We start from the raw sequence: 13367 nt of genomic DNA, 5'->3' as shown, positions 1-13367 counted from the left end.
TGCGTGGATGCGAAGTGAACGCACTCCCAGGATAGTGTGATGACATCACTTCCGGGAAGTGACGTCATCACACAGGCCATGGCCACCCCAGGAATGCTCCCATGCTCCACAGGGGGTCTGATTCGGCTCAGATCTGCCCAAATTTGGCCTGAATTGGCCTGGAATGGGCCGCTGCAGCGCGGGGGAGCACTTGGGCCCGATCCTAGCCCAATCCTGGCCATTTCAGGCCCAGTTTGGGCTGAAACGAGCCTGAAACGGCCCAGATTAGGCCCAAATCAGCCTGAAACAGGCTGCTGCTGCACTGGAAAGCGCACTCTCACCCAGCAGTGGCCCAATCCCGGCCATTTCCGGCCTGATCCTGGCTGTTTTGGGCCCATTTTGTCCCATTTTGGTCCCAAAATGGCCAGGATCAGGCCCAAAATAGACTGCTGCCACATGGGAGAGCACTCCAGCCCAGCAGTGGCCCGATCCTGGCCATTTCAGTCCTGATCCTGGCCATTTTGGGCCCAAATTGGGCCAAAGGGTCTAAAAAGGCCAGGATTCGGCCCAAAGCTGCCAGATGAGGATTTGGATGCCATATGATTTGCCATATGATTTGGCCATATGAGAGAGCACTCCCCTGTCCAGCAGCGGCCTGCTCCTGGCCATTTTGGGCCCGATCCTGGCTGTTTCGGACCCAAAGTTGGCCAAAACAGTCCTGAAACGGCCAGGATCAGGCCACTGCTGAGCCGAGGAGCGCTCCCCTGCCCATCAGCAGCCTGTTCCAGGCCATTCCCCCACCCTCCCACAGCATGTGCTCCCCCCCCCCTCAGGAGCAGACTTACCTTTGCTCTCCGTGTATGGGGCCACCACACAGGGAGAGGTGCTGGAACGCCATTCCTGAGCGTTCCGGCAGAAAAAAGGCCCTGCTCCTAGTGGCTAAAACACCCTGAAGAAAATGATTGCTGCCAGCTAGCTAGCTAATAAACCAATAGCACTATTTTTGTCAGTTTAAAAAAACCTGTTTCATGGCTCACTCAGTTGTTGAGAGCACTTTATTTCAGGGCAAATATAAAAGTCATCCTTGAGATATACTTACAGAATCTGTTTCTGGCTTAAATGAAGGGATGTATGGTTCTGGCGTCTGTGCTCTGGCAAAGTGTCCTGTGTGTTCACCTTCAGGGTAAAGTGTGGAGGATGAACTGAGCACTTTCTTGATGTGGGCAGCAGAAACATTCTTACAAATTTGTTTGAAGATCTTTTCCTCAAGAGCTGAGGGAATTGTAAAAGCAGTACAGTTAGAGGGAAATGCAGCAAAATTCTGAGTGAAGTACCGTAGCTAGAGTCATACTATATAGATACATTTGTATAAACCCAGTTTCCAATCACATATAAAGCAAAGAGGGGAATATTTTTACAGTCAAAGGGGTGGTCATGTGAGTGGTGCTGAACCCTTCCAGTACCTGATATTTATCTCCCCATAGCACCCCCCCCCAACATCCTGCTGAGATGTTTCCCAGCTTGAGCCCACAATATTGATATTTGGCTGAGGAGAAAAGGATTGGGAGGGGAGGGGAGAACTGACTGAGAACCAAGCCCTAGATAGCGAGAATGTTCAGCTTCTCCTTTGTTAGATACTAGTTCTACAAACTGGAGCCTAATCCCCTATTGATGCCTGCTGTCTTCACATCTGGCTTGGCCCTTTAAAAAAATTGTCACAAAAAGCAAAGGCTGTTGTAGAGCATAGAGAGAACCTAAATGGCTAGATGGTTGTTGTGGATTTTCCGGGCTGTATAGCCGTGGTCTTGGCATTGTAGTTCCTAACGTTTTGCCAGCAGCTGTGGCTGGCATCTTCAGAGGTGTAGCACCAAAAGACAGAGATCTCTCAGTGTCACGGTGTGGAGAAGAAGTTGGCAGGTAATTTATATCTACTCAGGAAAGTGGGTTTCAGCTGAGTCATCCTGCCAACATCTTCTCCACACCGTGACACTGAGAGATCTCTGTCTTTTGGTGCTACACCTCTGAAGATGCCAGCCACAGCTGCTGACGAAACGTCAGGAACTACAATGCCAAGACCACGGCTATACAGCCCGGAAAATCCAAAACAACCATCATTCTCCGGCCGTGAAAGCCTTCGACAAACTAAATGGCTAGAATGCCTTGTATCTAAGGTGGTCTTCTCTTGTTCTGTTTATTAAAATATTTAAACCCCGCCTATATCTTGTGACTCAAGGCAGCTTGCAATTCCAAGGTTTAAAACATACAGAATACAATAAAACCCATTAACTTTCTTCCCAAAAGAGTGCCTATAGTTTAAGGGTCTGCAAATAAAACAGCCTTACGAAGTCACCTAAAAACTTCAATATGGTGCCCCCCCACCCCAAATCAGATAGCCCATTTCACAAGATGGGGGCCACTATAGAGAAGGACTAAGCTCTAGCAGATACCACAGCCTTAAGTAAGGGAACAACCAGAAGGTGGCAACCAGAAGACTACTTACTCTAATCTGTAGGGCTGTCCTTATCCTGCATCTGTATTGTATACATTCACTCTCCCCACATCTCTGTGCATGTTGCAGATCCCAAATGATTTCTTTGTGTATTCTATGTGTCTATTTGTAAAGATCTTTTCAAAAGCAATCCTTCCTTACTGTAACCAATTTTATCAAAATAATATGGAGGCAGTGCAGTCAGTAAAAGCAAACCATTAAGTATCATGTACTTAAAGCATATGCTTTCATAGCTGGTAAAAGCAAATATATACGATCTCATACTAGTATACCAGAAAAATCATCTTTTAAAATTTATTCTTACATCGCAAGGCGAGGAAATTATGTATCTCGCAGATATGCTCACTGTCTGGGTCCGTAGCGATGAGCTCCATCTCTTTCCGAATATTTCTATAATTGGAATTCGTCTTCTGAACCACACCAATTACAAACATTTCTATGTTGCGGTCATGTGCATGCTTCACCACATCCTCCAACTTTTCATCACGAACATCAGCTTGCCCGTCTGTTATGACAATGGCCACTTTTTTTACCTCTGGTCGAGCCTCTTGGAACAACTCAATGGTTTTGTTGAGAGCAGTAGCTGTGTATGTGCCCTCTCCTAAATAAAGCATTTTATCAACAGCAATATTCAGGCAGTCTTGGCTGGTGCATTGTGTCAAAGTGGATACCACATATGCTTTGTGGCTGAAGTTAATGATGCCAACACGGGCTGTCGCTGGGTCGACTCGGACTTTGTCAATAGCTGCTTTTACAAAGCCTTTGATGAGACCAAAATTGGAAGGCCCCACGCTTTCAGAGCTGTCAATCACAAATATAAGTTCCAAAGGACTATCCCTGCAGTCAAACCCACAGCCTGAAATAAATGGTGCACAGATTTATGATAACTCAAGTGGTCTGTTAATATATATTCAATTATTTTAATTCCCAGCCTACAATATCTAATCTGACCTTTACGAGTATATAATGCACTTCCCACTCCCATGGGCACATGGGAATCAATTTTCTGTAACATCTAGCTGCTCTAGAGGGTTCCAGGGCCCTCAGAGGGTAGCTGTTAGTGGTGGCTGAAAAGTATAAGGGGAGCTGCCCCTTCCCCCATGCATGTGCACCCCTTTGAATCCTAGCCACAGCAAACATATCACATTAATGCCACTTGGAATAATTGTTCCATATTAGGCATGACTCCATACATGTGATTTATGCTTTTTTTGCTCTGTATAATGTTCTCCACTCCAACAACACCTAGGGATGTGTACAAAAGAGTATACAAGGCATATTTCAGTAAAGCATCTCTATTGACAGGGCCAACAAAAAAATCCATTACTCACAAGAGTAGTGTCCAGAGATGGGCTACCAAACATTGGCATGTTACATCATTTTGCACATATCCTTTTTTGTGTTGCAAGAAGCAGAAGAAACAAAGAGAAAGAAGCCCCCAAATGGCACACTCCTAATCTGTTCTAATTTCTGTCTCTGTTCCTCAATATCCAAAACAAATCCAAACTTTAGTTTCAGTTTCTATGCAATATATGTCCCATTGTTAATTGTATATAAATACTTTAGCTTTAAACACGCCATAACAACAACATTGCTAGAGAACATTCTGGATTCCTTCAGCAAAAAGCAATTAATGATTTCCTCCCAGGTTACCAACCTCAAGGTGGGACACAGAGTTCTCTTAGAACTACAAATGTTCTCTAGACTACAGAGATATGTTCCCATGGAGAAAACGCAGCTTCAGAGAACAGACTCAAGGTTATACTATGGCGTTTAGGAGAAATGGAAATCCTAGAGGAACATCACATCCCTCCTCAGCTCTCTCCCCTCCCCCAACTCCACCCCACAAATTTCCAGGAATGTCCCCCACTGGAGTTGGCCACCCTATATCCTCTCACATAAATCTTACCACATATTTCCATTATAAGTTTGATTATTTCTTCTTTCTGAAACAGAAAGTATTCATTTGAATTAGTGTTTCACATTTCAAAATGCAATATTGTACTTTTCAACTATGGACAATCAAGCACATTCCTTTTAAAAAAAACAAGATTAATAACTAAATATTTGCACAACACAAATAATTTAATGTTTGGAAACATTTATATAATTACAAATAATAAGACTCTCATTTGATATGACGCTCAATGGAGTTTGCAAAAAAAAAAGTGGCACTTTTTAAAAAAAACAGTATCTGGTACTATATTTGCTGTTTGAAAACAGGACGTTGACTAACAGTGCAATCATGAACAGAGTTACACCCTTCTAAGTCCACTGAGGCCAGTGGGCTTAGAAGAGTGCGACTCTGCTTAGGATTCCATTGTAAAAAAAATCCAGTGGTGTAGCATGGTAAGTAGGTTATTGCATGTAGCATGGAGAAGAGAAGGAATAATAATAGGAACCTTTCAACAACTTATGCCACCTTGGCTGATATCAGCAACTTTCCACATAGGCCAGATGCGGGAGTGGGAATAGAGGATGGTATATGAAGCAGGGATCCCCAAACTCCTACTCTGGGGGCTGATCACAGCCACCACAGACCCCTTAGGCAGTAGGAAAGTACCTGTTCATTTTGTTTGTTTTCAGTCTTTAGGTTTGTTCTGAGGTTGTACTCACATGCAACAATGGACTCCAAACACAAGATAGAATAAAATAGTTTATTCAATACAGGTTATAAAAAGAGTGTTGCTGAGCATGAAACATTCTAGTTCAGACAATAGAGAAGAAAACAAATAAACCTTACTATTGCTAGCTACTGCTAAATGGTTAAAACACTTTAAAGCTTGCTACCTAACCTTCTCTGATGTAGCTTCTTCTAGCTGACTGGTTCTTGCCATTAGGCCTGGTAAAGGAGTCCATTTCAATGCCGTGTCAGTTGAGGCATTTTGATGATAAGAGGCATGGAAGCAACCTTCTCTCACACATGATGTTAAAGGAATAATGTCTTAGAGAACAGTATGTAGCAGGGAGCCATTTTTTCAGGTCTGCTGATTAGGGTTGCCAGATTCCTTTACCCTTCCAGTGGGAGAGGGGGGACCTGGCACTTATCTTGTGCCGACAGCATGTCTCCTGTTGCATGCACGTGCACGTGCACGATGATGTCATTTCCAGGTGACATACACGAGTGCTCCTGCACTTTCTGTAGGGCCGATTCAGCTCATTTGGGGCCAAAATTGGCCCCAAACGAAGCACAGGAGCATTCATGCAGCCATCGCAATGTTGTCACTCCTAGAAGTGGCATCTTCACACCTCCTTGGGAGCATGCACACCACACGTGTTCCCAAGGTGCTGGCCAGTGGTGGGTGCCCTCTGGGGGGCTTGCCACCTCCCACTGATCACTGGTGGATCGGTAGTGAAGGAGTCAAACCCTCAGGAGTTTGCCCGCCACTGGTGGGCACCTGGGAACCCTACTGCCAATGTCACACCATCAGCAAGGTTCCCAGGTGCCTGCCACTGGTAGTGAAACTCCTGGTTCTTTGCTCCCTCACCCGCTGATTGCCCAGCAATCAACAAGAGGTAGCAAGCCCCCCGGAGGTTGCCCTCCACCACCAGGCACTCTGGGAACATGTGCCATGTGTGTGCTCCCTGGGGGCATGCCGACAGGAGCATTCCCACACTTTATTTGGGGCTGATTTGGGCCTCAGACGGGCTGAATCAGCCCCATGCTGAGCATGGGGGTGCGCATGTGAAGAAGGAACGTGTGCCCAGCATGAGGTAAGTGCCACGTTCCCTGCCCTCCCAGCAGGAGGGGAGAGGGACCTGGCAACCCTAGCCATTAGCCAAGAGCCCATCAGGGCTCTCTTGCTTAATTGGCATTGCTAGCCATGTGAAATTGGGGGTTGAAGATAGGGACGGTGAGAGCCAGGCTGTCAAGGCTGGCTCCCATTCCCCAGCTCACTCCCAGCCACTGGTGGTATGGGAGGTAACCTACACCCATTTTGTTTCAGAGCTAAGCTACTAGAGACAAATTACATGAGGATGTGCATGTGAAGGGGAGTCACAATGTTAGCGGTGAAACTGAGTTTTAAAAGAGACCGGAAGGCTTTGTCAATTTCCCCTCTCTACAGAGCCAGCAAAGATGGCTCCTCAGAGGGTTTGCTAATTTCCTCTTTGCCTCCGGAAAGCTCTGTCAGTTTCACCTCCCCTTCTAGGAGGCAAAGAGGAAATAAACAAACCTCTGAGGAGCCATCTTTGCTGGCTCCCTTGAGAAGGGAAATTGACAGAGCCCATGTGGAACAAGGGCTGCAGTGTGGAGAAGAATAGGACAGTTTTAAAGAGAAAGCTGAGAAGATCCCACTCCACCTTTTAATTATAATTAAATCATTGAGTTGCACTTACAGTAAGACCAGGTTCACCTTTAGCTCCTGAAAATCCCTGAAAGGTTATAAAAGGTATCAGTTATTGGGTGTTGTAGCTTAAGATTGGTAAAAATGATTTTTAAAACATGAGGCTGTACCCTTGCTCCTGCAGGTCCAGGTTCTCCAAGCTCTCCTTTATCACCTCTTTTTCCTTGATCCCCTTTCTCTCCATATTCTCCCTAATAAAAAATGACATTGTTTTTGCTTTGCATCAGCACGGCCATGAAATAAAGAGATGGTATCCCTTTCTTCTAAGCTATGCCTATTTGAAGCAAGCTGATATAAACAAATTATATACAGAACCTCACAATCAGCTTTAGTGCAAAGAAATGTATTTTGTATAGTTCAGGCAACTTATCCTCAATGAGTGCAGAATTTGAACAAGTTCCCCCTAGTCCTACTATAGTTCACTATACTGCCTCTCTTTCTGATGTTAAATTTGATGTTACATGGTTTTCAGAAGAATGCCATTTCTGTGAGTTAATGGCCCAAACATCTAAAATGAATATTAAACATTTTTTTATACTGCAGGCAAGCAAAATGTCACCTTAGGACCAGGAAGTCCAACCCCCATGGAGCCTTTTGGTCCTGGTAAGCCTTGAACTCCATTTTCTCCCTGAAAAATGATATGGAGAATAACTTTAAATTAAGCTTTCTAAACATGTCTTGCACTGCAGCATTCAGTGGCCACAAGGGAACCTCAGTTCTTCTATTACTTAAATACTTTTTGACAAAAATGCAGACTTTGTTCAAATACATATATCAAGTTTGTAGATGTAGATTCATTAAACAGACAGGAAACTAACACAACACCACAGTGACAGATGTTTACTAAGCCAACATATTCCTTGTAAAGCATCAGCTTTAGCATCTATTGCATTTGGAGCCATTAAATTAAACTCAACCCTCTACTCCCAATCCCTCGGGCTCAGCCTGGGAGCTTAAGCAGTCACAAAATGTTTTCCCAGCAGCAATGTTTATTTACTTTGCTCAGAGACAAGAGGCCTGTAATGACGATGCCTCTAATGACAGGAAATTGTTTTCTGGTTCTGGCTGTCCAAGCCTGATGCCCTAGAGCTTTTAAACACACAAGGGGTGTCATAATCCTGGTGTCTGTTTAGCCAAACAAGGAGCAAGGCTATTTTCACAGCATAATTGTTCCAAATTTTGGATCTCTCTGCAACAGCATCACAACCTGCCCACATTGCCAGGAGTGTTCATAAGGCAGAGTTTTCATGTTCCTTTCCTCTCTCTCTCTCTCTCTCTCTCTCTCTCTCTCTCTCTCTCTCTCTCTCTCTCTCACACACACACACACACACACACACACACACACACACACACACACACTCTGTCTGTTCTGGATAGACCACATTTTTGTCATCATATTTATACAGCTACATCTTTAAAGCACTCCACATGCATTGTGCTGGGACAGATCCAGCCAGCTTTTTCAATCAATCTTCTTACAAGGTTTCAATATAGCTTTTGTGGTCAAAGAGGAGTTCCCTCCTCCCTTTTTCACCAATGTACACCAACCTTGTAAAATGGTCAAGCGCTATTATTCACCATTAGAAAAGCTGCTTAGATCCAACCCGTTATCTTACAAATTTCACAACAATCTTGTAAGGTGGTTTAGCAATATTATTCCCATGTAGCAGCTGGGGGCTGACAGCAGCTTGCCTAGTGAGTTCCTGGCTGAGGTGACATTCAAACTAGAGTCTGCGCTGTGTTTCAAATATGAAAGGCAAAAGAGTGCATTTCTAGCCTTTGTCCCCTTTAAAATCCACACAAGCATTGTCTATTCTATATTTTAGGAACAGACTGGTTTTATCACATTACTCAGACTGCTCTTAGAATGGAATCTAGATATTCCAGTTGTTAAGCTCCCAAATCTTCCCCACGAACAGCAATGTCTTTATTTATCTGGTGGCTTCTGCGAAGGAAAAAAGGTGTCCATTTACCCAAATTACTCCTCAGATTAATCATCGGCGGTCTGTTTCAGAACAGAATCCTGAGGGGGTAGGCTGGGCTGTACCACATCAGACTTCTAGTAAGGAAAGTCACATTTTAAATACTCCCGTGTGTAAAAACTCCCTGAGTATAAAAAATTAACAAATCAGGGAGAAATGTTCAAGGCTAGCCCTTTACATGATATGCTGGATTGCCTTGTGGAACTGTTAACGTAGGAGAACTTTGCAAACTGTAACCCGTTCCCTACAGTTTGAAGTGGCACAATCCATTCTATTACCTCACTCTTCCACCTCATTCTGCTTCATATGTTGTCCAGCCAAAGTAAAAGGGAAAGTTAATGCACAAAATACAGTATCTGTTGCAATATTCCTTTATTAACCTAAAAAATAAAGTGATGATTTTAATATGAATTTTTACATGGTACAGTTGTCACCCAGGAACTATAATACAGTTAAGCAGTACAGCATTTGTCTCTTTTCATCTCCACCAGAAGAAAATCATAAAACTTACTATATCCAGATCAATGCCATGTTGGATGACCACTTACTAAATGTTGCTTGGGGTAATTCAACAAGCATGGTCCTGAGAAAACCCAGATAAACTTCCAACAAACACCAGGGGTCCTCGGCACAGTTTGAAAAGGTCAGCCTTAAATGGAACCTAGCCCCACTAATTTGTCAACACTAGCAGAGCCCCTGTTGCTGAGCACCTCGAGGAAGTAGATCCTGGTTCCAGGTAGCCAGACAACTCCCCTCTCTGGGCCAAGCCAGACAGGCAGGTTTTTAAAGAGTAGGGTCTGGGTTCCCCATTAAAAAAGGTAAATGGCTGTTAAAATATAAAAGAGAGCCCAAATGGCCTCAGAATGCCTCTGTGGGAGAAGGAGCAGCTCCTTCCTCTCCCTTCAACCGTTTCCCCCTGTTACAATAGCACAGGAGGAGTTCCCCCCCACCCCGTTTTTACTGCTCCACATGCACAGAATACTCCACATGGAGCAGGAAAAAAGGGGGGGGAACTCCCTCCCTATTTTGACAGGGAGAAATGGCTTGAGAGGGGAAAGGGAGCCCTTCCTCCTGCCGTGGAGGAATTCTGAGGCCGTTTAGGGTATCCTTTATTTTTAACAGCTACTCCTCAAAGCTGCTGTTTGGAAACTCTTTAACGTCTAGCTGGGCATATGCATAATTCTTTTTAAAAAATTATAGCAGTCAACCTTCTCAGCCTTTTACATGCTGCCATTCACCCTAAACCTCCCTTCGGAGTAGAGTTGCCAGGTCCCCCCTCACCTCCCATCGGGAGGGTGGAGTCCCTGGCACTTACCTTGTGCCGGGCACAAGGTCTAGCGTGTGCACGCACCCTGGAGCTGGCGTGATGACATCACTTCTGGAAGTGACATCACCACGCCAGCCACACAAGCACTCCCACACTCTGCATGGGGCCAATTTGGCCTGTTTGGCGCCCAAATCGGCCTCATACAAAGCATAGGAATGCTCCCATGGGCGACACAATAACATTACTTCACAGTAGGGTTGCCAGGTATCCCTTGCCTTCCATCACGAGGGTGGAGTCTCTGGCACTTACCTTGTGCCGGGCACAAGGTCTAGCGTGCGTGGGCACCCCAGAGCAAGTGTGATGACATCACTTCCGGAAGTGACATCACCACACTGGCCACGCAAGTGCTCTTGCTCTCCGCAAAGGGCTGCGCTCTGCATGGGAGCCCTACATTCCAGGTTTGGGGCCTCCCAGACAGGTAAAGGCTGGGTCACTACATACCACCTGTCTAGTGTCCACAGAGAGCTCTGACTCAAATCCTCACAGGGTCCCCTCTCTCCTCTTCCAGAGGCTCCACAAGACAGGCAGCCAGTTCCCTGTATTTGTCTCCCCTCATCCAGGCCAGGGCTATTGGGGAAAAGGGAACTCAGAGGTTACTTTCTCTCAATATACGCTGCCACCATTTAAACTTCACCCATTTAACATGACCAGAATGTTTGTGGCCTGTGTGTGTCTTATTTCCCCTCAGGTAACGATTTCAAGCCTGCCAAGGTTAAACAAAAAAACAAACTTTATTTACAAGATGGAACATAGGAACGAATGGATTTTAGACTAATAAACAAATTGGAGTTAAACAAAGAATGTTTCAAAGTAGCAGAACAGGTTTGGAATTAGCCAGCAATATCTGTGCTGCCTCTCCTCAGCAAAGTCAAAACCCTTCTCCTTCAGCAGCTCCCCAAAAGCCTTCTTTCACTTCAAGGGACACTAACTTTCATTGGCCCAGCAGTCCACCTGCTCCCTCAGAAGAGGTGGAGCTGGAGCCAGTCCTGACCATCACAACAACTTTCCCAAGACCTAAGCTTTCTAAAAAAAGAGGAGGATCTTTCCCTTCCCAGTCCTGTACAGTTGCAATGCATTAGGTTCTACCAGGTTTTCTGCTGGTTAAGAAGAAAACCCAGCTGATTCCCCTCCTTTTGTTCAATGTGGACTTTTGTCCATGTGGGTTCTCAAATCAGTGGCATAGCTTTGGGGGGGGGCAGTCAAAAGAAATTCATCCTCATTCTTGTACTAGCAGACAACTTAGAGTTGCCAACTGTTTGCTTTCAGAGGAGAAATGCCCACCAATGTTCCCTGTCCTCCCCTCGTACACACACCAGTGATGAATGGGATGGCAGGGGAGGGTTATGGGAGATTGGCATCACCCAATGCCATGACATAATTTCCAGCTGAAAATCATGTCGAAGCATCACACGTCACTCTAGGAATCCTCCCAAACTCAATGGTAAAAACCATAGAGATTAGGGGGGATTCCTGGAATGTGGCACAGTGTGGTGACATTGCTTCCAGTGTTTCAGCTGGAAATGAGATCACTGTTCTAACTTGCCTTCAGCCATCTGATCCTCCCACCATGAGACAAGCTGATAGGATCCAGTTGTTAAGAAATGTGTTCATTTGTTTATTGATTTATTATGACATTCACACCCAGACTTTCAGCCAGATTGGTTGATTTACATTTAAGTCAAGGTTGTTTACTATTTAAATCTTTCACAAGACACAATGTAAGTATACAGGTGTGAATGTGTGTGGCAGGGAGAAGAGAATGGAGATTTTTTTTTCAGAGTTGTCCAATCAGTTTCTTAGTCTGAATTTTTTGTCAGCTGAATGGAAAATATAAATTGTTTTTTCTGCAGAATATATATTTTTTAAAATGTGCAAAACAGTTGCATAGCTAAGAGAAAATAAGTTATATTCATTCTTACCTTACTTCCTTGTGTACCGTATCCTGGAGGGCCCTGTGGACCAGGCAAGCCTTTTTGCCCCATGGCACCCTATTAAAAATGCCACAGATAAGAGAGAGTGAGAATAAGAGTAAGCGAACTACAGAATGAAAGCAGGATCAGATGACAAGTGGGACTGGGTGATTGTGTCCGTATCTACCCATTTTAAATATTGGCATAAAAGATTTTTTTCTACAACGCCTTTATAGCCTGTACATAACAGGCTTACCAAGCCCCCACTGGTGTCTGGGGGATCCCCCCCCCACCAGAGGGTGCTTTCTGCCACCATTCAGCTGGCCAGCAGGGGATGGTGGGAAATGTGCTGATGTCACTCCCCATGTGCCTGGAAGTGATGTTGGTGCTTTCCCGGGGGATGTTGGGGATGCTCTGGCATTTAGGCATCACAGCGACACAATGACATTGCTAGAGAGCCCTCGCCCCCCGGCAACCGGGTAAGTCTCCTGGCAACCCTGGTACATTTAAAAGCCAGGATCCAAAGGAAAGTGGCCTGGTTCAGAAGTAATCAGTCTGTTGCTCCTCTGTGTGTTTACCCTGTGTGTTTGCTTCCTGACTTCAAGCATCACTACATGGATTATCTGCCCCGTGTACAATGGTGTTGGGAAGCAGGAAAAACATTGAACATAGCACTGAGGTGCATTCTTGCACCTCCTGGGGTTTTCCTAGATTTTCTCCCATCCTTCTTGAACCTGTTTTGCTGTGGCATTTTGAGAAAGAACAAAGTAAAGCTGAGATGGCTGCTGTGTGTGGAGGGCAGGGGGAATTTAGATTTTCCTACCCACATAGCAGCCATTTCCCCTATCCCTGCAGTGGCCATTTCCTTCCCCAACACTAGGAGGCCGTAAAACTCACAAGGAGATTCCAGGGAGAATTGTCAGGCTTGCAACCCCCCTCCATTGCAAAGCCCCTTCCCCTTTGCTCTCCTCCCTTCCAAACATCTTTCTCCTTTGTACCCCCATCCAAAACACCCTTCCCCTTTTGCCTCCTTCCTGCCACAGACCTTTCCCTTTTACCTTGTCCAAAAGACCTTCCCCTTGTCCCCCTCTCTTCTCCTTTGCCCCCTCTCTCCCAAATACCTTTTCTCTTTTCCTCCTCTCCCTCTCAAAGACACTTCCCCCAGCATTTTCTACCTTGCAGTGGCTGGGTCCGGGGTAGCTCACAGCCACACTGCCCAGGCCTGGGGCAGATTGCTGCTGTACTGTTTGGGCCTGAAAGGTAGGGTTGTCAGCCTCCAGGTAGTGGCTGGAGGTCTCCTGGAATTACAACTGG

At 45.3% G+C, this 13367-nt stretch overlaps 1 protein-coding gene across 1 annotated transcript in view; it reads right to left on the bottom strand.

Moving 5' to 3' along the window:
• COL28A1 (collagen type XXVIII alpha 1 chain) overlaps positions 1-13367 on the bottom strand; it is a 100911-nt gene that overhangs the window by 4488 nt on the left and 83056 nt on the right. The window contains exons 27-33 of the mRNA XM_054991253.1: positions 12063-12131; positions 7394-7462; positions 6945-7025; positions 6827-6862; positions 4398-4434; positions 2793-3344; positions 1079-1251 (exon numbers count right to left, since the gene is read on the bottom strand). Of these exons, the coding sequence (XP_054847228.1) occupies positions 1079-1251; positions 2793-3344; positions 4398-4434; positions 6827-6862; positions 6945-7025; positions 7394-7462; positions 12063-12131 (1017 nt within the window). The remainder of the gene's footprint in view (positions 1-1078; positions 1252-2792; positions 3345-4397; positions 4435-6826; positions 6863-6944; positions 7026-7393; positions 7463-12062; positions 12132-13367) is intronic.

Source organism: Eublepharis macularius, chromosome 11, assembly GCF_028583425.1.
Source record: "Eublepharis macularius isolate TG4126 chromosome 11, MPM_Emac_v1.0, whole genome shotgun sequence".
In the NCBI taxonomy this organism is placed as follows: domain Eukaryota; kingdom Metazoa; phylum Chordata; class Lepidosauria; order Squamata; family Eublepharidae; genus Eublepharis; species Eublepharis macularius.
This window is presented reverse-complemented; position numbering and strand designations above follow the sequence as displayed.